This window comes from Elephas maximus, chromosome 2, assembly GCF_024166365.1.
Source record: "Elephas maximus indicus isolate mEleMax1 chromosome 2, mEleMax1 primary haplotype, whole genome shotgun sequence".
Lineage (NCBI taxonomy): Eukaryota > Metazoa > Chordata > Mammalia > Proboscidea > Elephantidae > Elephas > Elephas maximus.
Genome location: NC_064820.1, coordinates 79,686,385 through 79,714,144, shown reverse-complemented (window position 1 = coordinate 79,714,144; position 27,760 = coordinate 79,686,385). Strand labels below are relative to the sequence as shown.

At 36.8% G+C, this 27,760-nt stretch overlaps 1 protein-coding gene across 1 annotated transcript in view; it reads left to right on the top strand.

Moving 5' to 3' along the window:
* ANKRD31 (ankyrin repeat domain 31) overlaps positions 1–27,760 on the top strand; it is a 170,244-nt gene that overhangs the window by 99,807 nt on the left and 42,677 nt on the right. Inside the window, exons 19-22 of the mRNA XM_049867748.1 lie at positions 11,940–12,093; positions 14,111–14,226; positions 20,437–20,524; positions 26,273–26,369. Coding sequence (XP_049723705.1) covers positions 11,940–12,093; positions 14,111–14,226; positions 20,437–20,524; positions 26,273–26,369 — 455 coding nt within the window. The remainder of the gene's footprint in view (positions 1–11,939; positions 12,094–14,110; positions 14,227–20,436; positions 20,525–26,272; positions 26,370–27,760) is intronic.

Sequence of the window (27,760 nt, the reverse complement as noted above, 5' to 3'; positions counted from 1 at the left end):
CAGGGATTGGACTGAACTATGGGATAGAAAATGATACTGGTGAAGAGTGAGCTTCTTGGATCAAGTAGACATATGAGACTATGTGAGCAGCTCCTGTCTGGAGAGGAGATGAGAGGGCAGAGACGGTCAGAAGCTGGCCAAATGGATACAAAAAGAGAGAGTGGAAGGAAGGAGTGTGCTGTCTCATTAGGAGGAGAGCAACTAGGAGTATATAAGCAAGGTGTATATAAAGTTTTGTATGAGAGACTGGGGAAAAAAAAAAAAGGCTAGAAATAGAACTACCAAGCAGTAGCAATCCCACTCCTTGGAATATATCCTAGAGAAATAAGAGCCCTCACACTAACAGATACACGCACCCGTGTTCATTGCAACACTGTTCACGATAGGAAAAAGGTGGAAACAACCTAGGTGTCCATTAACAGCCAATGGATAAACAAATTATGGTGTATTCACACAATGGAATACTATGCAATGTTAAAGAACAACGATGAACCCGAGAAACATAACATGGATGAATCTGGAAGGCATTATGCTGAGTGAAATTAGTCAGTTACAAAAGGACAAGTATTGTATGAGACCACTATTATAAGAACTCAGGAGAAGGTTTAAACACAGGAGAAAACGTTCTTTGATGGTTATGAGGGTGCGGAGGGAGAGAGCAGGATATTTACTAACTAGATGACCTATTGCCATCGAGTCAATGCCGACTCATAGGACAGAGTAGAACTGTCCCGCAAAGTTTCCAAGGGGTGCCTGGTGAATTTGAACTGCCGACCTTTTGGTTAGCAGCCATAGCACTTAACCACTACACCACCAGGGTTTCCAACTAGATAGTAGATAAGAGTTAGTTGAAGGGAAGGACAGCACACAATACAGGAGAAGTCAGCACAACTGGACTAAACCAAAAGCTAAGAAGTTTCCTGAATTCAACCAAACACTTCAAGGGACAGAATAGCAGGAGCAGGGGCCTGGGGACCATGGTTTTAGGGGACTTCTAATTCAATTGGCATAACAAGGTTTATTAAGAAAATGCTCTGCGTCCCAGTTTCGTGATTGGTGACTGGGGTCTTAAAAGTTAGCAAGCAGCCATCTAAGATACAACAATTGGTCCCAACCCACCTGGAGCAAAGGAGAATGAAGAACACCAAAGACACAAGGAAAATATGAGCCAAAGAGAAAGGGTGACATAAACCAGACTCCATCAGCCTGAGACCAGAGGAACTAGAGGGTGCCTGGCTACCACCAATGACCACCCTGACGGAGCAGGAGTAAAGTGGGATGCAGAACTCAAATTCTAGTAAAAATACCAGACTTAATGGCCTGAGACTGGAGGGACCTTGGAAGGCATGGCCCCAAGACTCTCTGTTACCCAGAACTGAAACTATTCCCGATGCCAACTCTTCAGACAAAGATTAGACTGGACTAGAAAACATAAAATGATACGCATGAGGAGAGTGCTTTTTAGCTCAAGTAGATATATGAGACTAAATGAGCAGCTTCTGTCTGGAGATGAGATGAGAAGGCCAAAAAAGGACAGGAACTGGATGAATGGACATGGAAAATCTAGAATGGAAAGGAGGAGTGTGCTGTCATGTTATAGAGAGAGCAACTAGGGTTCCCTAACAATGTGTGTATAGATTTATGTATGAGAAACGAACTTGAACTGTAAACTTTCACTTAAAGCACATAAAAAAAAAACTGCACCAATGCATACCATAATCAGATTGCTTAAAACCAGTGACACAGAGAAAAATCTTTAAAAAAAAAACAGTCATGTTAATAATAATAAAAGACTCAAATACAGAGGAACAAATATAAGAATAACAAGTAGCTTCTCATCGGAAACTTTGCAGTCCACTGGACAATGGAGGGACATCTCTGAAAAGAACTGAAAGGAAAAAAAAAAAAAAAGCTTGTCGATCTAGAGTTGTATGCCCAGCAAAAATACCTTCTGAAAGTGAAGGTGGTATTGGTGAGGATATGGAGAAATTGGAACCCTTATGTACTACTGGTGGGAATTTAAAATACTGCTGCTGCCATGAAAGATAGTTTAGCAGTTCCTCAAAAAGTTAAACATGGAATTACCATATGACCCAGAAATTCTACTCCTAGGAAAGAATTGAAAACATATGTTCACACAAAAAGCTGTACATGAATGTTCATAGCACCATGACTCCTAATAGCCAAGGAGTGGAGATATCCTAATGTGCATCAGTTGATAAAGGGATCAATAAGGTGTGATATATTTCAATGGAGTATCATTCCACTGTAAAAGCAATATATGCTACAATATGGATAAACTTTGAAAACATTATGCTAAATAAAAGAGGCCAGACATAAAAGACCATATGATTTATGATTCTAGTCATATGAAATGTCCAGAATAGGCAAATACATACAGATAGTAGATTAGTGGTTTCCAGGGGCTTGGGGTGGGGGGAGGTGGTGGAGGCAAGGTGGGATCGAGGAGTGACTGTTAGTGGGTTAGTAAAATTTATTTTTGGGGTGCAGAAAATGTTCTGGAGTCAGATAGTAGTGATAGCTATACAACCTTGTGAATATACCAAGATCCACTGAATTGTACACTTTAAGAGATTGAATTTTATAGTATGTGACTTATATCTTAATTTTTAAAAAGTGAAGATGAAGTACATAATTTTTTAGACAAACAATAGCTAAGAGCATTCATTGCCAGCAGACCTACAGTGCTGCATTAAAAGAAAGTTAAAGGAAGTTCTTTGGACAGAAGGAAAGTGATACCAAAAGAAAATTAGTATTTACCAAAGAATGAAGAGTGTCAGAAATTATAAATGTGTGATTAAATATGGTTTTTTTTCATTTAAAAAATCTCTTTAAAAGAAAATTGCTTGAAAAATGTGATGTGGAATTTATAACATATTGAAGTAAAATGAAAGACAAGAATAGCACAAAAGAAATTGGTGAAAGAAATGGAAATATTCTGTTGTAAGATTCTTCAAATATACATGAAGTGGCTTACTATTATTTTACGATAAATGTGGTAATTTAAAGATACTTTGTAAATGCCAATACAATGACTTACAATAAAAAATAGGTATAGATAGTAAACTAATAAGGAAGATAAAATCAAATTGTAAATATTATTCTATTTAAAATAAGCCAATAAAATAGGAAAAATTAATAAATGTCCAGATGAGACAAATAAAAAGCAAATAACAAGATGATAGATTTAAACCCAGCCATAAGAATGCTCGCTTATGTAAATCACCTAAACACTCCAGTTAAAAGGCAGTGTTATTAGATTGGATAAAGAAGCAATATTCAACTAAATGCACTTTACAAAAAACCCACTTTAAATAAAAAGATACAGATAATTTAAAAGTGAAATTATGGAAAAAGGTGTACCATGCAAACACTAATCAAAAGAAAATTATAGTGACTTTATTAATATATGACAAAGTAAATCTTAAAGAATATTGTCCAGGATAAAGAGGGACATTTCATAATAATAAGGGGAATAATTCACCAAGAAGACATAACAGTCCTAAAAGTACATATACACAATAATGGAATTTCAAAATATACACAAGAAAAAAGCTGATAAAATTGAAAGAAGGAATAAATCCACAACCATAGTTGGAGATGACAGATCTTCTCTTCATGATGTTACATCATTAACTATCTTTTACTGATTATTATAGTTAGTTGCCATCGAGTCATTTCCAACTCATGGCAACCCCATTTGTTGCAGAGTAGAACTGTGCTCCCTAGGATTTTCAAGGCTGTGACCTTTTGGAAGCAGATCGCTAGGCCTGTCTTCCAGGGTACCTCTGGGTGAGTTTGAACCACCAATCATTCAGTTAGTAGTTAAGCACTTAAACATTTACACCACCCAGGGACAAGACTTCTCTTAATGATCAAAAAAAGTACACACTAAAGATAAAGAAGGCTTGAACGATATTATCAACCATTTTGACCTATGTGACATTTATAGAAGACTCCCAAAATGGCAGAATACGTATTCTTTTCAATTGCATGTAGAAATGTTTACCAAGATAGATCATATGCTGGGCCTTAAAACAAATTTCAATAAATTTAAGAGTCTTGAAATCTACAAAGTATGTTCTCTAATCAAAATGGAATTAAATTAGTAATCAGTAACCAAAAGATGTCTGGAAAATTCTCAAATATTGAGAAATTAAATTACACACTTCTAAATAATCCATGGATCACAGAAGGAACCACAAAGGGAATTAGAAAATATTTTGAAGTCAAAATAAAAACCATATATCAAAATTTATGGGATGCAGCTATAGCAGTACTTAGATGGAAATTTAAAACTTTAAATGCTTATATTAGAAAAAAGAAAGGTACAGATTCAGTGACCTCAGGTTCTACCTAAACAGGCTAGAAACGCCCCCCCTCAAAAAGGGCAAGGTAAACAAAAGGAGAAGATAATAACAGAAATCATTGAAATGTAAAATGGACAAACAATAAAATGAATAAAGCTAACAATTAGTTTTGAAATAGTTAGCTAACAAAATTGATAAACTTCTAGCCAGATCAAACAGTGCAAAAAGAAGACAAAAATTAGTAATATCAGGAATCAAAAAGGGGACATTACTACAGATCTTATAGACATTAAAAGATTATCTCTAAGTGACTAACAGCCTTATGCCAGTAAATTCAACAACTTAAATAAAATGGACAAATTCCTTGAAGGAAACAAGCTACCATGCTTACTCAGGAAAAAAGAATAACCCTAATAGCCTTATGTTCATGGAAGAAGAAAAAATAATATTTTGTAGTTAAAAACCTCTCCACAGAGAAAATCCAGGCTTGGGTGACTTCACTGATAAAGTTTCTAATTATTTGAGAAAGAAATAAAAGCAGTTCTACACACACTCTTCCAGAAAAGTGAAGATACACTTCCCAACTGATTTTATGAAGCTAATATCAAAATGAGACAAAGACATTACAAGAAGGAAAACTTCAGACCAATATCTCTTATGAACATAGATGCAAAAATTCTTAAAATATTAACAAGTCAAATCCAGCAGTATATACAGATATAACATGACCAAATGAGGTTTATCCCAGGAATGTTAAGATTGGCTTAATACTTGAAAATCAATCAGCGTAATTCACATATTATTTCAATATGTGCAGAAAAAACATTTTTTAAAAGTTAACAGTTATGATTAAAAGAGAAAAAAAAAAGAATAGAAGTGAACGCCCTCAAGCTGATAAAGAACACCTTCAAAAAACCTGCAGCTAACGTCATACTTAATGGTGAAAGACTGTGTGTTTTCCCCATTTCAGGAACAAGACAAGGATATCTGCTCTTACTACTTCTAATCAGCATTGTACTGAAGGTTCTAGCCAGTGCATTAATGGAAGAAAATAAAGGGCATACAGTTTGGAAAGGAAAAAGTAAAATCATTTTTTGTTTCATACAATATGACAAAGAAAAATGGTATTTCATATGACATGATTAAAAAAGGTACTAGAACTAATGAATGAATGAAACTAATAAGGTCAATCTACAAAAATAATTATTTCTATATACTAAAAAAAAAAACTAGCAATGAACAATTAGAAGTTGAAATTTTTTAAAATACCATTTCCAAAAGTATCAAAAATATGAAAAACTAGATATAAATTTTAAAAATATGTTTAAGTCCTCTGCATTGAAAACCACAAAATATTGCTGAGAGAAATTAAAGAATACGTAAGTAAATGGAGAGATACAGCATACTCATTAATTGGAAGATTCAGTGTAGTTAACAAGTTATTTCTTCCCAAATTGGAGCCCTGGTGGTGCAGTGGTTAAGAGCTCGGCTGCTAGTCAAAAGGTCAGCAGTTAGAATCCAGCAGCTGCTCCTTGGAAAAGACATGGGGCAGTTCTACTCCATCCTAGTAGGGTTGCTGTGAGTCAGAATCAACTTGACAGTAATGGAGAGCTATACCATGCTCATGAATTAGAAGACTCAGTGTCATTAACCTGTCATTTTTCCCCAAATCAATCTGTAGATTTGACACAATCCCAACCAATTCCCAGCAGACATTTTTATAGAAATTGATAAAATTGATTCTAAAATTTATGTGGGAATCAAAAGAACTTACAATAGCCAAAACAGTTTTGACAAAGAACAATATTGGAGGACTTACACTACCTGAGCTCAAAACATGCTGTATAGCTATAGTATTCAAGAGTGTGTTTCTAGCATATGTTAAACACTGGTTAATTCTTTGTTGTGGGTTTTTTTTTTTACTGTCCTATACAATATAAAAAAAAAAAAAAAAATTTTTTTTTTTTTTTTTATACAATATAGGATGTTTAGCAGTATCCCTGGCCTCTACACACTAGATGCCAGCGGCACCCCTCTTTCCCAAAGCGTCAAACAAAAATGCGTCCAAACATTGCCAAATGTCTCCTAGGGGAGGAAGGGAGTATCACCAGTTGAAAACCACTGAGTTAGACATACAGATCAATTGAACAGAATAGAGCATCTAGAAATAGACTTACACATATGTGGTCAGTTGATTTTTGACAATGATGCAAAGGCAATTGAAAAGAGAAAGGATAACTTTTCAGCAAATGGAGCTGGAACTTTGGATTTCCATTTGCAAGATGAACCTCAACCTTAGTTTTCACCGTATGTAAAAATTAACTTGAAATAGATCATAGACCTGAGTTCAAACTATAAATATCCTAGAAGAAAACATGGGAGAAAATTTTAGCAATCTTGAGGTAGGCAAAGATTTCTTAAATAGAACATGTAAGGCATGAATTCTGAAAGATAAATACTGATAAATTCGACCATCAAAATTAAGAACTTGTTCTTCAGAAGACATTATTAAGTAAATAAAAAGCCAAGCCTCTCAAACTGGGAGAAAATAAAACTAGTATCCAAATAAATAAATAAATAAATAAAAATTTTTCTTTTTTATCCAGAACAAATAAAGAACTGTTACAACTCCACAGTAAGACAAATAATCCAATAAAAAATGGACAAAAGATTTGAATAGGCATTTCATTCAGGAAGTTAATGACAAATAAGCACTTAAAAAGATGTTCAGCATCTTAGTTATCGAAGTTACGCAAATTAAAACCACAATCAGATACCATTACACAACACATACACTGGAATGGCTAAAACTAAAAAGACAACAATACCAAGTGTTTGGGGAGGATATGGAGGAAATAGAACTCTGATAGATTGCTGGTACGCTTGTGAAAACAGTTTTGCCGTTTTTTTTATTGCATTTTAAACATGCCCTTGCCATGTGATTCAGAATTTCCACTCCTAGAGTATTTACCTAAGGGAAATGGAAACGTTTTTCTACACAAATACCTGTACTCAATGTTCATAACAGCTTCGTTCGTAATAGGCAAAAACTAGAAAGAACTCAAATGTTTATCAACTGTTGAATAGGTAAATAGTGGCATACCTAATAGAATACTATTCAGCATTTAAAAAGTACAAACCATTGTTACGTGCCGCAACATGGATGAATATCAGACACATCATACCAAGTCAGAGAAGCCAGGCACAAAAGACCACACACTGTATGATTCCATTACATGAATATGTTGAAAAGTTTATAGTGATACAAGCAGATCACTTGGTTGCCAGGTGTCAGAGAGCAGTGGGAGGAGATGGACTGCTGAGATGCATGAGAGATTTTTTTGTGATGATGGAAAATGTCTGTGTTAACGATTGGAATAGTGGTTACTTAAGTAAAGCTGATTTTTTTTTTTGAGAAGCAGGCGAGGGCCTATTTCTCAGTCACCTAATCTTTGCTAAACTTTTTGACCCTCAGGCAAGCCTCGTATTCCCTGGAACTCTCTCCCAACTTTAGCTTTAGTCTTTCCTATTTAGTGACTTGCTGCCCTGCTGCTGTTCTCCTTGTCAGTGAATATTACTGAAAAACAGCTGTTCGGGGTTCCGTTTCCTCTGAGGTATCTCTGTCTTCCAAACTTATATATTAAATGAATCCATATTAATATATTAAAGGGCAAGGTCTAGAGGAAGGCCTCAGTTAATGTGTAGGCAGAATAGTCATTATTAATGTGGTATGAATTGTTAGAGTGTAGAACAGCTTCTTTTTCCAAAAATAACTATCTCCCTCCCACATATGATATTGGAGATAAATTTCTGCAGATTAAGCCACAGATTTCTAGTGTGCTAAATTAATCTCCAGGATGGTCTGAGGAATCTCGTATTTTTAATTAACTCCTCAGGTGGCTTCGTGATCATTCAGGTTTAGAAATTTCTGGACTGAGGCACTGTCAACCCAGTCTTTTCAAAATGAAAAAAAAAATTTCCTTTCCATAGCTTTACTTAAACTTCACTAAGGTGTATATAATGGATGTTTGCAGCTGTTTCTTCTCATTTTGAGTTGTGCCACATCAGCAAATAAAGATCATGAAAGCTTAATTCCATTCACATCATTAAGGTCAACTCTACTTTGAGGAGGGAGCTCTTCCCTAGTCATCTTTTGAGTGCCTTCCAACCTGGGGGGCTCATCTTCCAGCACTATATCAGACAATGTTCTGCTGCTATTCATAAGGTTTTTGCTGGCTAATTCTTTTCAAAAGTAAACTGCCGGGTCCTTCTTCCTAGTCTGTCTTAATCTGGAAGCTCAGCTGAAACCTGTCTGCCATGGGTGACCCTGCTGGTATCTGAATACTGGTGAAATAGCTTCCAGCATCACAGCAGCACACAAGCCCCCACAGTATGACAAACTGACAGACATCTGGGGGTCTGATAGGACACTGCCAGAAATTCAGGCTGGTTTCAGAAGAAGATGTGAAACCAGGGATATCATTGCTGATGCCAGATGGATCCTGGCTGAAAGCAGAGAATACCAGAAGGATGTTTACCTGTGTTTTATTGACTGTGCAGAGGCATCCACTGTGTGGATCATAACAAACTATGGATAATATTGCGAAGAATGGGAATTCCAGAACACTTAATCGTGCTCATGAGGAACTTTTACACAGATCAAGAGGCAGTTGTTCAGACAGAACAAGGGGATACTGATTGGTTTAAAGTCAGGAAAGGTGTGCATCAGGGTTGTATCCTTTCACCATACCTATTCAATCTGTATGCTGAGCAAATAATCTGAGAAGCTGGACTATATGAAGAAGAACAGGGCATCAGGATTGAAGGAAAACTCATTAACAACCTGCGTTATGCAGGTGTCACAACCTTGCTTGCTGAAAGTGAAGAGGACTTGAACCACTTACTGCTTAAGCTCAAAGACCACAGCCTTCAGTATGGATTACGCCTCAACATAAAGAAAACAAAATCCTCACAAATGGACCAATAAGCAACATCATGACAAATGGAGAAAAGATTGAAGTTGTCAAGGATTTCAGTTTACTTAGATCCACAATCAACAGCCATGGAAGCAGCAGTCAAGAAATCAAAAGATGCATTGCATTGCACAAATCTGCTGCAAAGGACCTCTTGAAAGTGTTGAAAAGCAAAGATGTCACCTTGAAGACTAAGGTGCGCCTGACCCAATCCATGATATTTTCAGTCACCTCATATGCAAGCGAAAGCTGGACAATGAATAAGGAAGACTGAAGAATTGACACCTTTGAATTGTGGTGTTGGAGAAGAACATTGAATATACCATGAGCTGCCAAAAGAACGAATAAATCTGTCTTGGAAGAAGTACAACCAGAATGCTCCTTATAAGCAAGGGTGGTGAGACTATGTCTTACATAATTTGGACATGTTGCCAGGAGGGAACAGTCCCTGGAGAAGGACATCATGCTTGGTAAGGTACAGCTGTGGTCAGCGGAAAAGAGGAAGACCATCGGTGAGATGGATTGACACAGTGGCTGCAACAATGGGCTCAAGCATAAGAACAATTGTTAACATGGAGCAGGACCGAGCTGTGTTTTTTTCTGTGGTACATAGGGTTGCTATGAGTTGGAACAAACTTGACCGCACTTAACAACAACCACAACAAGGTGTATATATGTAGCTTTCATCAACAATCTTTGCAGTAGACTTTTTTCATATGCCATCTCATTAACATAGTGGGTCTTTTTACCTCTCTAAAATAAGGGATATTAGGGGTATAATTTCATTAAGAGCCTGTTTTGAACTAAATAATTTACATGGGCTCACATTTGATCCTCATAGGTGATGAAACTGAGGTTCAGAGATGGTAAGTAATTTGTCCAAGGACAAGCTAATAACTAGCGGAAGTGAGTTTTGTATCTATGTTTACCTGACCTTAAAGCAAATACATTTTACTTTATGCTGTGCTACCTCAAGACTGATGGAATAAGCAAGGGGCTATTTTAACAATTTCTACTGGCCCATTTGTTCTTAAATTGCTCTGCCTCTCCATCCCTGGACACAAGGAAAAAAGGAAAAATTATTGGCTTTTTTTTTAAGTATGTCTCCCAGTGAGATCTGGTGGTGCAGTGGTTAAATCACTGGGCTGCTAACCCAAAGGTCAGTGATTCAAACCCACCAGCCACTCCTGGGGAGAAAGGTGTGGCAGTCTGCTTTGTAAAGATTACAGCATTGGAAACCCTATGAGGCAATTCTACTGTGTCCTATAGGGTCACTATAAGTCAGGATTGACTCAATGGCAACGGGTTTTAGTATGTCTCCATTTTAACAAAATCCTGACTATCTTTTCCCAGTGAGAAAATTTTTCAGTGGTTTCAGTTGCTTGCTTCATGCAAAGGTCTCTGGCCTTTTTTTTTTTTTCACTAACGGATTAAGTACTATAATTAGTAACCATTTCTAATTTTGATAAACTACAAATTTATTTCTAATACACAGGTTCAAGTTATTCAGATAAACCTTACTTAAAATATTAGAAACCTTATTTCCCTCCCCGCCCCCCGCCAATGTCACATCTCTTTGGCCTTAGTTTCCTAGTTTGTAAGGGTGTGGTTAAAATAGATTATTGCTAAGTTTTCTTCTGGCTTTAACATTCTGTGAATTTAAGTCAGTTGTTAGAACACTTAACATATTTCCAAAGGGAGAATGTTAGAATACAGATTAGGTTCCCAGACTGGCTCATAAAACCTCTTGAACACGTAAGAAAGAAAAAAAATAAAACCAAACCCATTGCTGTCGAATCAATTTGGACTCATAATGACCCTATAGGACAGAGTAGAACTGCCTCATAGAGTTTCCAAGGAGCACCTGGTGGATCCAAACTGCTGACCTTTTGGTTAGCAGCCATAGCTCTTAACCACTATGTTAGTTAATGTGTAGTGTACCTGAAATATAGTTCAAATACAGTTTTACTCAACTCTGTCTAACGGCAGTTTATAACACGGTTTACAATGTAATATAGCCCTGAAGCATCAGGAGTTTTGCCCTTTTCTCCGCTTCATCCTCCAGCAGCTTGGAAGAGGACAAGGAACTCTGTTAAAGAGATAGGACAAATCTGGGCATCAGTAATTCCACATTTGTGCACGTGAGTGGCTTTATCTGTACAACACTGTGCTGTCCGGTATGGCAGCCATTAGCAGCATGTAGCTATTTAAATTTAAATTAATAAAATTAAAAAAAAAATTCATTTCCTCATTCACATTAAAATTAGCACATTTTAAATGCTCAATAGGGACATGTAGCTAGTGGCTCCTTTATTGGACACAGTAGATATAGAACATTTCATTATTAAAGAAAGCTCTATTGGGCAGTGTTCATCTCGAATGGACCTGCCTAGGAAGGCAGCATAGCTAGTACTTTCATGCCATTGTGTGAGGCTCTCCCATGAGGACACATGAGGCCAAATCAGTGGATCAGGGAACATTTTATATATCAAATTTAATCAGAAGTTTTCACAGCCTTAGTTTAAAACCTGTTTTTGATAATTTTTAATGCTTTGTAGTGGTATCTTGCAATGAAAGCAGAAATTATTGATATTAAATGTCTTTAGATATAACTTTGAAAAAAATTACCTTTTAGGCAGCTGAGATTCTATTACAACATGGAGCAAACCCTAATCAAAAAGATCAGAAACAGAAGAGTGCTTTGGATGAAGCAGATGATGAAAAAATGAAAGAGCTACTAAAATCTTATGGTGCTATTGAGACTGGTAATAGAGATGAGAGTGATATTGGTATGTATGTTAGTTTTGCCTGCTGTTTTATATAGGTGTATACCTCTGCTTAGAAAAACAAAATCTTTAGATTTGTAGTGTAAATTATTTCAAAATCGAGAATAGATGTTTCTTATGTTTAATAAACTCTTGACAAGCCCTTATTTATTTGTAGAAACTAGCATCTCCAAATTTGGTTTAATCTATGGATCGTATGATCCTTTGGGTTGAAGTTAGACATTGAAATGAAATCCATGTCATTCATTAAACAAACATTTATCTCCTTAACATTGGGTCTAAGACAGAAATGTAACTGAAACCAGGCAAATTGGTTTACTTGTGAATAGGGCTGAAAAGGGTGGCATCTAATGAAGTCTTTGCAACTAAGTTCCATTACTTCAAAATTTATAATCATTCTTTAAGCAAAGAATATTTTAAGAGAATATACAGGCAGGCAAAATTTTATAAACCAATTTTAGCAGTAGTTTGCATTTAAATAATGAATCATCTATAAGAAATAGGCATTTACTGAACACTAGTTTGGGAAGCAGAGACATTGGTGGTTCAGTGGTAGAATTCTCACCTTCCATGTAGGAGGCTCAGGTTCAATTCTGGCCAGTGCACCTCATGCACAGCCACTACCCGTCTGGCCGTGGAGGCTTGCATGTTGCTCTGATGCTGAAGAAGTTTCAGCAGAGCTTCCAGACTAAGAAGACTAGGAAGAAAGGCCTGTAGATCTACTTCCAAAAATCAGCCAATGGAAACTATGAATCACAGCAGACCTATCCACAGCCAATCTTGGGGATGGCACAGGACCAGGCAGCACTTAGTTACATTGTATATGGGGTCTCTGTGAGTTGGAGGGCAACTCAATGGCAGCTAACAACAATTTAGAAAACATATTTGTTGAACACCTGCTGTGCAATGGGGAGACAGACCACAAGAGAATGGGCGATTCACCACAATTTATTAAGTTTTGAGCAGAGGGAATTCTTCCCTTTTCCCTGTGCTTGAACCTTAACTCATAGAAGAAGAAACCCAAGAACATATCTGTCTTCTCTATGAGGGAGAATGTTAAGGAAAGAATCCAGGTCACACACTTGTGCCCAGCCTACCACCCTCCTTACCACCTGTTGGTCTTCAAGGGAAAAAGAATTACTGATCTGATTGGTCAGAGCCAAAGAGATTCACTGGATTGTATTTTACTAGTGGATTAGATCACATGTAAGTCAGGGTCAAGACTGAGGTAAGGTTCCTCTTTCCACTGCCTGCTATCATGTGGTAAGTCCTCAGGGCCTCATCCTTAGAGAAAGGACAGCCTGCCTTTTTCACGTGATTGGCAGGATAAGTGGGCTCAGGACCTTTCTTAGGGCTCCAGCCGTATCTCTCTCCCTCTCCATAGCCACTTGAAGGTTCGGGTCCCATGATTTCAGTTGACTTGGTTTACCAGAGAAGCTTTGCATTTGGAGTTATTGGGCACTGTGTTATATAGTACTATATCTGTTCCCACTTGTCTATTGTTTTTTTTGTATACACTTCCTTGGTCAGGTATCCCAGAGACAGGAGGGGCATAGAGTACAATAGTGATACAGATGAAGGGAATCTAGGGGAAGTCAGAGAGAGCTTTACAGAGGCAATGAATCATAGTCATAGTGGTTAAGTGCATGGACTTTAAAGTCAGGTTGATGTGGTTTCAGTACTAGCTACATGACATTGGGCAACTTCCTGAACCTCTTTAATCCTCTATACCCTCTTCTGTAAAGTGGATATAATAAAATGCCTACCTCAAAGGGTCCGTATGAAGATTAAGTAAGGTTATTCATAGAGAGCACTTCACACCTAACATGCAATGAGTCCTTAGTAAATGTTAACTATAACTAGTCAATTCGTAATAATTATAATAAATGAGGCACTGAGTATCGTTAAGATAATTATTATAGACAATTTATCCTTCCCGTTCTTGTCACCATTACAACTGATGGAATGAAGCTAAATTTTTGTCCATGCTTATTATATTTACTAATTTTATTTTTTTAAGTAAAAAGTCCTGCTGTCCGGTCAAAAAAACATAAGCAGTGTGTTTGTGATGACTACAAAACTGTTGATCCACCTTCCCTTTCACACCAAGAAAAAATAAGAGGAAGCCTTCCTGTGGTGAGTGAAGTTGAAATCTTTTTATTCTTCAGCCTAGAAAATGCCATTCTTTGGGCCAGGCAGCCATTGGCTGTTGACAGTACTCACTGCCTTTTAAGGACACAGTTGGGATTTTTTCTGTGTTGTAAGAAAATAATGTAATTGAACAGAATGAGCCAAGAAAATAAATTGTTTGGTTACCTCTCAGTTATCTGCTGTGAATACAGAACTATGGATCGGCTGCTCTCCCTTACACCTGGTTTGTGTTCTGTAGCTACTTTTTGTCCCACAGACAGGGCCACTGTCATAACCCATCCACTCCCCGAAACTGTCTGGTATATATACTATCTAGAAAAGACCCTGAAACCCAGACAGGGAAGAGGAGAGCAACCTGGTTTAGTGGTCCTGTGTCCCACATGCTTTACAGTGATAGACTGTGTAGTAAGCATACCCTTATGTAAAGGTAGATTTTTACAAAAATAACAAAGTATTTCCTCAATAAAATATGCTTTGATTGATGAAATAGATATTCTTAGTTTGACAAAAACACAAAGCTTACTAGGTAGCATCCTCAAAGAAATATTGAGTAAGACTTCTCTTACATCCTTCTTGTTAGTATAGAGAGGGAAAATGTTATCTATTGAACCTAAACCATAATTAATCAACCAATTTATGCTTTATATATTTTAAGTGGTATTCAGATAAAGTATATTTCCTTCAGCACTTTGAAAATATTTTCATTGTTTCCTTGTATGTATTGTAATGGATGAAAAGTTGACTATCAATGTAATTGTCATTCCATTTTAGATAATCTGTATTTTAATCTTACAGCTTTTAAGATTTTTCTTTTAGTCTGTTATGTCCTACAGCTTCACAAATTTGTGTCTAAATGTGGATTCATTTTTATTAATTATACTCAGGACTAGACATACTCTAATCTTAAGACACATTTCTCATTTGTATTTTCAAAACCCTCAGAATATTGCCTCTCCTCCATTCTTAGTATTCTCCTTTTTTGAAACTTCTGTTTAGATATCTATTATACCAGTCTTCAAGTTTCCTAATATCTTTTTCATATTTCCCAGCTGTTTAAATCTTTACACTGTATCCTGGGTGATTTCTCAGCTGTGTCTGACAGTTCATTATTTCTCTCTTCAAGTACTTAACCCATCGGGTCTTTAGTTTAAGTTACTATATTTTTTATTTCTAGAAATTCTTTGTTTCCCCTTCAACTTTTTTGTTTTAAAAAACAAATCATATCCACATACATAACAAACCACATGGGGCACAAATAACTCATGGGATTGGTTTACTAGGTTAAAAGGCTTGGGACCATAGTCTCAGGGGACAGCTTAGTCAATTGGCATAACATAGCCCACAAAGACAATGTTCTGTATCCTAGTTTGGTGAGTAGCATCTGGGGTCTTAAAAGCTAACGAGCAGCCATCTAACATACAGCTATTGGTCTCTACTCGTATGGAGCAAAAGAGATTGAAGGAAATCAAAGGCTCAAAGAAGAAGGTAGTCCACAGGACTAATAGCCCCCACAAACCACAAACTCTTCTAACCTGACACCAGCTACCACTACCGACCGCTCTTACCAGGGACACTACAGAAGATCCCTGATAGAATGAGAGAAAAATGTATACCAAAATGAGGGAGAAAAATGTAGAGCAAAACCCAAATTCCTAAAAAAAGCCAGACCTGCTGGACCACTGGAGACTAGAGGAACCCCCAAGACTATCATCCTGAGATAACCTTTGAACTTAAAATTGAAGCTATTTCTGAAGGTCCCCTTTCAGTCGAATAATAGGTTGGCTTATAAAGTAAACAGTGTCACCTGTCAGTAATGTGCTTCCATAAACAATTAACTGTATAAGACCAAACTGTCAACATTTACCCAGAAGTAAAGATGAGAACGCAAGGAGGCGAAGGAGAGCTGGATGAATGGAAACAGAATAAACAGAATGGAAATAATGAGAATACTGACACATTATAAAAACTGTAACCAATGGCATGAAACAATTTGTATAAAAATTGTTAAAGGGGAACCTAATTTGCTGTGTAAACTTGTACCTAAAACACAGTAAAATATTATTAAAAACAAACAAAAGTCTTCTGTTCTTGCCTAACAATATCAATACCATTTTTTTTTAATCTTTCTAAACATTGTAAAAAAAATTTTTAAATCTCCTGTCTTAGCACATACAATGTTAGCTACTCTGCTTGTTGCACGTCCTCTTTCTCGTGATTTTATGATTCTTCCTGTGGTTTGTTATTTTTTATTGTAATCTCCTTTCAGTGATGGTTGTTTACTGTGGGAGTCTTGGTGTGCTTAGGTTTTGTGTTTAACATTTGCCTTTGCTGGGGCCCTAGAGGCTTATCAGTGTTAGACTACTTTAATGCTAATTTCTCAGTTTGAGCTCCTTAACAACACAGAGTGTATTAATTTAGTTCTTACATACATCAGGTCTCCAATTTTCTACCCAAAGCCCTGAGTGGGTGACAAGTAGAATATTTCTAATCCTTATTTAATGGTAGGACACCCTTTCAATGCCACTAGCTTTATGCAGAGACTGCATTCTAACTCCCTCCTCATGTGGGTCTGAAGTCTTATCCCCTCTTCTTTGTGGCGTTTAAAAATTCAGCCCCTAAGAACTATGTCTGTTCCATATCACCCATGGGCCACTGCTAGATTCATCTCTGGCAACAGGGGAGTTCCTTTTCTTTGTTGGCTCTTGGCTATTTGTGTGTGTGTATGTGTGTAGTTAAAGCTTATTGTATTTTATTCAATGTTTCCATGTGTTTGGAATGGGCAAGGGTCTTTCTATACCAGCTTATTCCACCATATTGACCATAAAGATCTTTAAGGTATATTTTCATGTAAAGATTAGAACATTCTGAAAAAATGCTGTATCATTATATAACTGCATGAGTACTTGCTCCGAGAATAATGTATGTTATTTTAGATGTCAAAATGCAGAGAAAATGTAGTGAAGATACAGAATTCAAAAGAAAACCAACTTAAAAAAAAAAAAAAACTCAAAGGAAAATATGAAACCTTTAGAGTCACTAAGAGTTTGTCTTATGTAAATGTTGGAAATTTTAAGCCAAATGGAAGGAGAGGGTGGCAATATGGCCAGACACAAAGGAAATGAGATGATTTTAGTTTGGTGTTACTTTGTAACACTGTCAAATTACAACATGTAGGCAGCCTCCTTCTCTGTCTTCGTGTAGAATGAGCACAGGAGTAATAATAATAATTGCTGGCATTTACTGAGCACTTTCTTCTAAGCAGTTCATGTTAACTCTCTTCGTCCTCAAAATAACCCTTTTAGGTAGGTTCTGTTACTGTTATTACACCCTCATTGTAGAAGGAGAAGCTAAAGCAAAAGCAGTTAAGTAACATAATCCAAAATTACATTTCTATCAAGTAGCAATGCCAAAATTCAATACCAGGCAACCTGGTTCCAGAGCCTGTGCTCAACCACTGTGCCGTATTGCACAAAATTGAAGCAGAGGTGTCAGAGGCAAAGACGATCTTGCCATAGTAAAAATAGCAAATTTGGAATACACTCATAGTGAAGCTTTGCAGTAAACAGAATAAAAACTGTCTGAAGCTGCTTGTTCCAAGGACAGATGCTAGGTTAAGATCTTTTTTTTTAAGCTATGACAAGCAGTTATGAAGGACTAAGAAGGGGTTCGTGGGAGGAGGGTAATGCTGGACACGTAGAATGTGGAATTAGTGTGGAGTGAGAGGTTATGGCCCCTGGTGGGCGTTAACTGGGTGCATCTACAATATGAGGCAAGACAGAAAGGAAAGTCAGCACCGAAAGATGTTTTCTTTATCCTAACCTATGAGAGAGGCTTAGGAAACGCTGGTGGCATAGTGGCTAAGTGCTACGGCTGCTAACCAAAGGGTTGGTGGTTCGAATCTGCCAGGTGCTCCTTGGAAACTGTATGGGGCAGTTCTACCCTGTCCTATAGGGTCGCTATAGGGTCACTATGGGTTGGAATCGACTCAACGGCATTGAGTTTGGTTTTGGTGTTTTGGATGGTAGAGGCTTATCCTGGGCACAAGTTCAGGCCTTTAGTTTGCTATTATAACCACAAACCACTCAATGTATAAAGAGGAAACCTTGGGGTTTTTTTGTTTGTTTGTTTTGGTTTGCGTATTTTTATTTTACAGTTTCATTTTGATGTATTTAATAAATGACAGCAATGAGATTGATTTACCACATAATTGGTTGATTTTCTTTCGTGCATTTTTCTTATCCCTTGTGGTTACTAAAGTAAAATTTCATAACAGCATAGTTCCAGAATGCTTTTGGGACATACATGTTTTTAAAATGAAATGTGTATTGAGAGTTTATTAAAGAATAGTTAATATGGGTCACTTTGTCAGTCATTCCTTATTGAGTAACAACTATATAACCAGCAAAGTGGGACACCACAAATATAAAAGCCATGCTCCTGCCTGTAAGATCGTATTATCTTGAAGGGGAAAATATAATGCATAAAACATTATACATACTAATGGTAAATTATGTAGCTATGAAATTCTCAAGTAATTCTGAGAAATGAAAAATCAGTATGGATTAGAGTAGTCAGAGGTTTTGTGAATGAAATGGTTTTATATAATAGTTATAAGCAATGTTTATTGAGCGTTTTCTCCGTGCTAGCAGTGTCCTAAACATTTTATATGTGCTACTTTTTTTTTACTCAGTTCAGGCACAGAATAGATAAGTAATTTGTAACAGCTAGGAAGAGGTAGAGTCAGAATTCACACCCAGACAGTCTGATTCCAGAGCCCACTCCATGACTCCACCTCTCATAAAAGAGGGATCTGGGCAGAGTGAGTTGATGGCATTTCAGGCAGGACGATTCATACTGACAGGCATGAAGGGATGGTTATTTGTCCTAGGGTAAAATCACCACAAAGTTACAGTGAAGAGAGAAGAAAGATTTTATTTGGCATATGTTCCATGAGGCCAAAGTGGAAAACAGCCAAGCATGCTGCCAGAGCCATGTGTGTCTTGAGTCCAAGGAACGTTACAGAATCATCAGTATACATTGACATTAGAAATGGGTAAAATAATTAAAAGCTTCATCCTTTCACAGATCAGCTAAAAAAACTGCTAAATCACCATGATTCTGCATTTTGAATTGTCTTTCTGAATAATCATTGGTACAAATTTCAGTAACAAGTCAGGAGGCTCTTCACTGGTACAACAAATCTTAGTGTTTGCTAAATGTGGTGCAGTGGTTAAAGTGGTCAGCTGCAAATATGTATTTGATATATTTATAGAGAAGTAATCTAATGCCTCTAAATATAGTGTGTTTAGGAGCCCTGGTGGTGTAGTGTTTAAGAGCTTGGCTGCTAACCAAAAGGTTGGTAGTTTGAATCTACCAGCCACTCCTTGGAAACTCTGTGGGGCAGTTCTACTCTGTCATACAGGGTCACTGTGAGTCAGAATCAACACCAAGGCAACAGGTTTGAATTTTTTTTTTTAATAGAAAAAGATAAGAGTGGAAAATATGTGGATCTTTTGTGCTCTATCTAAGTATTTGTTTATGTAGAAGCTTTCCTAAAAGATGTTTTCCAAGATTGTTCTAGCTATTGTTTTTATCCTCAGGGCCTAGTTGATGTGTCCTTGTGAGTCCAGCTCCAGCTGGGTCAAGTTCTTTATACTCCAGGACAGGGAATAATGGCTCCAGTTTTAACTTCTAAACCAAAAAACAAACAAACCCATTGCCGTCAAGTTGATTTCAACTCAAACCCTGGTGATGTAGTGGTAAAGAGCTATGGCTACTAACCAAAGGGTCGGCAGTTCGAATCTACCAGGCGCCCCTTGGAAACCCTGTGGGGCGGTTCTACTCTGTCCTATAGGGTTTGCTATGAGTTGGAATCGACTCCAAAGCACATGACAACATGCCTATAATTATAACAGAAATCCATAAGAAAGTATGATTCGTTATACAGTTGTTACTTTTATATTCTATTTTCCAGAAGTAGATCTACTACATAAACTAAGATATATTTAAATTTACTTTGTGTCAAATATGTAATATTTATACAGTGAAAGTTAAATAAAGCTGAGTACACTCTGAGTTTAAAGGGAAATGAGCATTTTAAGCAGGACTTTCTTTAGCGCTTTAGCATTTGTCAGTAGGATAATAGAAACATCTACTCTCTCGTAATGAAGTTCCCTAATTTTTTTTATCTGTTAGCATCATACCATCAGTGCCATTCTACAAGATATAGAAGAAAAACAAGAAAAGTTATTAGCATTTGAAATAAGAACCTCTGAAGATGCAGGTAAATACCAACTCATATTCAAGTTTGATTATTTCAGACATACAAGGTCATTGCTAGCCCATCTTCTTCTTAAGGTACATGTGTGTTTCAAAATTCACAGTGACTGAAAGAGTGGTTTTTCTTATGGAAGAGTGTTTAAAATGCCAGGAATGATCATTGAAAGTCAGTGTTGCAAATGGAAGCCAGTAGTGTGATTGTTGATGAAGATAGTTTCTAGACTAAAGATACCTTCTAGACACAAGGTGTGGCATGAGTAATTTGAGAGAAACACAGAGATAAACCACTACTGGTGATATGTTTAGACCAAGATGTGACAAAAAGCCTAAGATAGTAGCTGAAGATGAGATTATGTTACTCCTTCGCTCCTCAGCTTCACCCAGCTCTGGTAGCCTTTAAAAATAGATCAGAAGAGGACTGTGCAGTGATGACACAAGGAGAGCAAAGTTTCATACTTTTCAGATGAGTGAATATACCAGGTGAACTTCTTAATGCATAGATGTCTTCCTGTTGGCCAAACACCAGTGTTTCAATATAGTAAATTATAGGTCGTCTTGAGTTAACATTTACATGATAGAAACTAGCTCCTGGTGGATGCACATCTGAATTTTAAAATTAGATACAATTAAACAATTTAAAGCACCTCATCAGTCTTTTGTATAGCAGGATATGACTGTTTATTTCTTGTGCTAACTCATGTTCGAATTTTGTTGTTAGTTGCCCTTGAGTCGGCTCCGACTCGTGGCAACTCTATCTATGTACACCAAAATGAAATCTTGCCTGGTTGTATGCCATCTTTATAATCTTTGGTATGCTCAAGTCCATTGTTGTGGCCACTGTGTATTTTGAGTGCCTTCTTCCAACTTAGAGAGCTCATCTTCCAGGACTATATCACTAAATATTCTGTTGTAATCCATAGGGTTTTCATTAGCTAATTATCAGAGGAAGTTCCAGACCTTTCTTCCTTCTCTTAGTCTGGAAGCCCCACTGAAACCTGTCCACCATGGACTGCCCTGCTGATATTTGAGATACTGATGGCATAACTTCCAGTATCATATCAACATATAAGTCACTGCGGTATGACAAACCGATGATGCTTGCATAGCCTATTTAAAAAGTGTTTCCTTTTAAATTATATCCATTCTACTTTTTATCCTGGCTTAACATATAGTACATGTTACATTTTAAGGAAATAAAATAATTCATACCCCCAAACAAATATGTATAGTTAGTATATTTATTTACTTTTTATAATGTCTTGTGCATCTAAGCTGATTTTTCCAAGTTTTTAATTTTTTTAATTATAAAAAGCATATAGATTATTTTTAGAAAAAGAAACTAAACCCATTGCCATCAATTCCGATTCATGGTACAGTGACCCTATAGGACAGAGTAAAACTGCCCCATAGGGTTTCCAAGGAGCGCCTGGTACATTCCAACTGCCAACCCTTCAGTTAGCAGCCATAGCTCTTAACCATTGTACCACCAGGTTTTCCATAGATAATAGATATCCTTCAAAAATAATAAAGGGGAAAATATGCTAAAATTACCTACTGTCCTAACACAATATTTTGGTGTATTTTTTCCCAGGCCTTTTTCTTTTTTTGGATGGACACTTTTTTAAAAGAACATAGCTGTGCAATTATACCACAATAAAGCTGTATAAAACAGTTTTGGTCATGCTAGATGTGCTAGTTTTGTATTCTTTTTTCTCATAGCCATCATTCTTAGTGGTTATATAGGATTCAATCAATGTTTCTTAGTTCACTCCATTTTTTCCTTTTGTTGAGCATTTAGATTATATCCAAGTTTTTGCCATTATGCTACAACATATGACTTTCTCTGGATTTATGGTTATCGTCTTAGGAAAGATTAATAGGAGTAGAATTATTGTGTTAAAATATGTAAACATTTTAAAGTCTACTGATTAAAATGGAAGGAGCCCTGGTGGTACAGTAGTTAAAGCCATCGACTGCTAACCGAAAGACCAGCAATTCGAAACCACCAGCAGCTCTGTGGAAGAAAGATGTGGCAGTCTGCTTCCGCAGAAATTTACAGCCTCAGAAATCCTTTGGGGTCACTATGAGTAGGAATCGACTCAATAGCAGTGGGTTTGATTTTGTTTTTTTGGTGATTCACGTTGATAAATTGATTTCCTAAAGTATTCCTCTGGTGGTACAGTGGTTAAGCATATGGCTGCTAACCAAAAGGTTGGCAGTTTGAATCCACCAGCTGCTCCTTGGAAACCCTATGGGGCAGTTCTACTCTGTCCTATAGGGTTGCTATGAGTCAGAATTGACTCCACAGCAATGGGTGTTATTTGGATTTTTTTAAGTATTATATACCAATTTACGCACTCACCAACGTATTTTAGTGTCTGTTTTCCTTCGTACTGCTAATAGGATCAGTATTTTCATTTAAAATGATTTTACTAACTTAGTAAGAAGAATGTGCCTCGTATTTTCATTAGCTTTGTTGATTATTAGTGATACGTTTTCTCTGGTTTTATTTCCTATTTTGTGAATTAACTGTACCTATTCTTTGCCTGTTCATCATTTGTAACCTTTTTATATAATCAAGTTATTGACCCCTTTTCAGCCATAACTGCTGCAAATAATTTTTTCAGCCACTAGACTCTAATTTTTTTTTTGGAGCCCTGGTGGCGCAGTAGTTAAGAGCTCAGTTGCTAACCAAAAGGTCAACAGTTTGAATCCACCAGGCACTCCTTGGAAACCCTATGGGCAGTTCTAATCCGCCCTATAAGGTCGCTATGAGTTGGAATTGACTCAATGGCAACGAGTTAGACTCTCCTTTTACTTATAACATCTTATGGTTTGTTTTTAAATACATAAAATTTCAAATCTGCATAGTAATATTTATCACCCTTCTTCCTTTGCTATTTGTTTGAATGCTTCTAAGATTAGAAACTCTTTTCCCCTTTTCACCCCAAGAATTTGTAATTTAATTTTATTTATTATAACCAATGTATTGGATATTCATGATCACTTTATTTATGTATGTATTTATATTGTCTTACTGCCCCTTTATGGGAAGAGAGCGGTAAGAAGGTGGAACCTGAGAGTTCTTGTCTGGTAACCGACTGTGGTTGGCTCTGCAGCTCCCTGGCAGATGTTTTAAACTGACTCTCTTGAGAGCAGTTTTCTAAGTGTCTTTGGAGACTGCTACATGGCCCACTACCCTGGAACTCCTATGATGTGGGCAGTGCACTTTTCTCTTTCCCTGGCCCTGCACAGCCCCCTTTCAGCTCTCAGCCTTTTTTTTTTTTTTTTTTTGGTGGTTCATCCTACACAGACTCTCACTCTCAGTTTGAAGCCAGCCCTCATAAACAGGATCACACAGCAGGCTCCACACAAATCCTCAGATTCTTTGTATGTTGGACCCACTGTTAATCACTTTGCAGCTTAGCAGCTAGCCACATTCTCCCTCTGCCCTGCTGTGGAGGTTTCTTGCTCTTCAGGGTCTCTACTTCTAGATGTTCAAGAAGGGAGTGAGATACCTGTCCATTATCACTGCAGCTGAGAGATCAGTTATTAAGCTCTCTAAATAACAGTTTCTTTGAGAAACTGCACCCCATTGTGCTTGACATAAAGGAGAGAAACTCCCTCACACCTCACTCTTGTTGCTTAGCGTGGCAGTTCCCACCCATTTAAGCAACAGCTCTCTAAAGAAATTTCTTTACAAATTCACCCCCTTCCACATTATCTGGCTGAGGAATCCAAGAGTAATGAATCCCATTTTTATATTTCTTTGTAAATTTTTCTTATAGAAGGCTTGCATTCATTTTGGTATCAGATATCTTTAGTACTTCAACTGAATTGAGACAAAAGATTACCCTTTAAACACTATATATTGTTTTTTCTTGACCATATTTAACTCTGTAATTCATCTGAAATTTCCTTTCTGTATATAAGGATAGAATGGGATTTTCCCCCATTTGCCCACCCTTATCCATCACCCTTCTGTCAGTTTGTCATGCTGTTGTGGCTTGTGTGTTGTTATGATGCTGGAAGCTATGCTACCAGCATTTCAAATACCAGCAGAGTTACCCATGAAGGACAGGCTTCAGCAGAGTTTCCAGACTAAGATGGACTAGTAAGAAAGGCTTGGTGATCTACCTCCGAAAATTAGCCAGTGAAAACCCTATAGATCACAATAGATTATTGCCCAATATAGTGCTGGAGGATGAGCCCTCTAGGATGAAAGACACTCGAAATATGCAGTGGCCACAACAGAGTTGAGCATATCAACAATAGTGAAGATGGTGCAGGACTAGGCAATATTTCATTCTGTTGTACATGGGGTAGCCGTGATTCAGAGCCAAATCAACAACTAACAACAACAAACCCACCTTTATTTGTTGAATAATTTCTCTCTTCCTCGTGGTTTTGTAATGCCTTATTATCATGTGTTGTTATACATATGGGGGCAGTTTCTAGGTTTTCTCTAATGTGCTATTGATTAATGTTTTTTTTGATAAATAAGTGTATCGTATCAAATTATATGTAATATATATATCCTTTCTTGTAGAAACACATAGAATATTTTAGGTTACTGTGGTTTAAAATTCTGTTAGAAAACCCAATGTGACAGGACACAGAGATAATGTAAATAATAATTATGGAATAATTTAGATAATAGACAGTTTGTTAAACTGTCGCATTTGCTGAACAAATTTGTATCTAAATTCTTAATAATCATACAAACTTCCCCCTTTTGTTAGCTCATATGTCACATTGTAAAACTAATCCTTGCCCCACAGTATTAGGGAGACAAAAACTACTTTGGGGACATTGACTTTGTAGTTATCAACCATTTGTCTGATTTGCAAAGGAGGGTTTGGGACAAATTCCAACTAAGCTAAAAGTGAAATGAATAGCAAGAGGCTTAAATAAAGTATATTTATCTAAGTCTTTTCCTTCTTGAGGATCTAGATTTGGACACAGTCCACAGAATTATGTGTAAATCCTATGGATTTGTGATTGGGCGGGGGGGGCGGGGAAGGTCTTGGTGCCTTTTCTTCAGAAGCAATAGAAGAAAGTAGAAGAAAAATTAGCTATTATAATAGAAATTTTATAAAATGTATAAGTGACCTTAGATTAGTCCTATCCGAGTGTTAAGTGCAAAGAACAAGAATTGATAGCTTGATTCTAATTTTTAAGTATATATAATTATATATAGTATAAATATGTAAAACAATACATTAAATAAATATATAGAACAAATTCTATACACACACTAAAGTATTAACATTGTCTCCTTTGTGGAGTAAAATAGAGGAAAAACAGGAAGGTGAGTGGGGTGCTTTTATTTTCTGTAAACGTCTATCTTTGAAGTTCTTTTTACAGTGATAATGTATTCCTTTTGTATTTTAAAATCATTTTAACAGAAAAAATATTTACCTTCCTTTACTACCTTCATTTCACAGATAAGGAAACTGACCATAGAGGCCACGTGATTTGTCCGGGTTCACAAAGCTTACGATAGGCAACAGGACTAGAACTCGGGCCTGCCTGTTCTTCCTTGATACTGTGTACTTACCATTACACCTCAAGACATTCCCATAGGGCGACATAACTAAATAAGAGTTAGCTTATTTTGGGGGGCCATCATATTAGGAAAGAGGGTAGGTAACACTGGCTTTTTGAAAAAAACAGTAAGGGTAAGTCCTGTGTGACCAGATTTATCATTTGCTGTCTCTCAGTTTAACTGATTTTATTACCATGTTTCTAGAACAATACACTGAAAAGATGTTACAGATCAAAGAGGTGATGGATAGTGTGCTTGCCAAGCAGAAGGCGGAGAGGGATGATCTAGCTAAGAAATACAGGTGAGTGGAAAAAAAAAAGAGGAGTGCTTTAGAGGTTTTTAGAATTTATCCGTTCAATAGTTAGGCCTAGAACTTCTTAAGAATACAGATGTTCCTTAGAACCAAAAAATGACTTCGTGGGGTCATATCTTTTGACCTCCAAGGGGAATTTTACTTCCCCCATTAAAACAAACCCATTGCCATCGAGTCGATTCTGACTCATAGCTACCCAATAGGACAGAGTAGAACTGCCTCATGGGGTTTCCAACACTGTGATCTTTATGGGGAGGAAACCCTGGTGGCATAGTGGTTAAGAGCTACAGCTGCTAACCACAAGGTCAACAGTTTGAATCCACCAGGCACTTCTTGGAAAACTCTATGGGGAAGTTCTACACTGTCCTATAGAGCCTTTATGAGTTGGGATGGACTCAACCGCAGTGGGTCGGGTTTTTAATCTTTATGGGAGCAGACTGCCACATCTCCTGATTTTACTTCCCAGAAAGATATTTTTCCACTTACACTTGAAATATTCAGAAAAAAAATTTTAGTATTTTAAAATTGTCGATAGCCAAGAATTTTATGAAAGCCTTTAGTCATGAATCTTACGTTAAAAATTTTTTTGTTTTTGCCATCACAAATGTTATCCTTCTAAGCAGTTGACTAATCATTTATGTTTTGTGTATTCATGTACTTCTAAACTCTCAGTGACCTTGGGGAATTTTATCCTGATTATATTTGTTATATACCTCTTCTCATCCTTTTTTGAGAAGGATGTTATATATCTTTTTCTTGTTTGGGCATTATTTTTTATTGTTTTTCATAAACTTTACTGCGTATGTCCTATATTCTTTATTTACATTTAGTTTTTCTCAATATTTGCTTTATATTTTGTCTTAATAATTTGACATCTACTGCATATTCATTTTTTTCTGAACTTATTTAAAAATCAGTTTTCTGTTTTTATTTATAAATCAACCATTTTTTATCCTGAGTTTACCTTTCCATCTAGTGAATCAGAATCATAAGTTCCTTTTTATTTCCAGGCTTATTTTTCTGTCAGTATAAGCAAGCAAGCTCATGTGACCTACAGATGGGTAATTGATTACAGGATATTATCTAGAGGACTTTGAAGAGGCTATCTTCAATTTTCCTTTAGTGTCCTGTGGTTAACAAGGTACCTAGAATTTTGGAAATTTTCTGATCAATACGAGTTAAAATCCAAAACCAAACCCACTGCCGTCAAGTCGATGCCATTTCATGGCAACCCTATAGGACAGAATAGAACTGCCCCATAGGATTTCCAAGGGTGTAATCTTTACGGAAGCAGACCACCACATCTTTCTCCAGTGGAGTAGCTTGTGGGTTCGAACCACGGACCTTTTGCTTAGCACCTGAGTGCTTTAGCTGCAGCG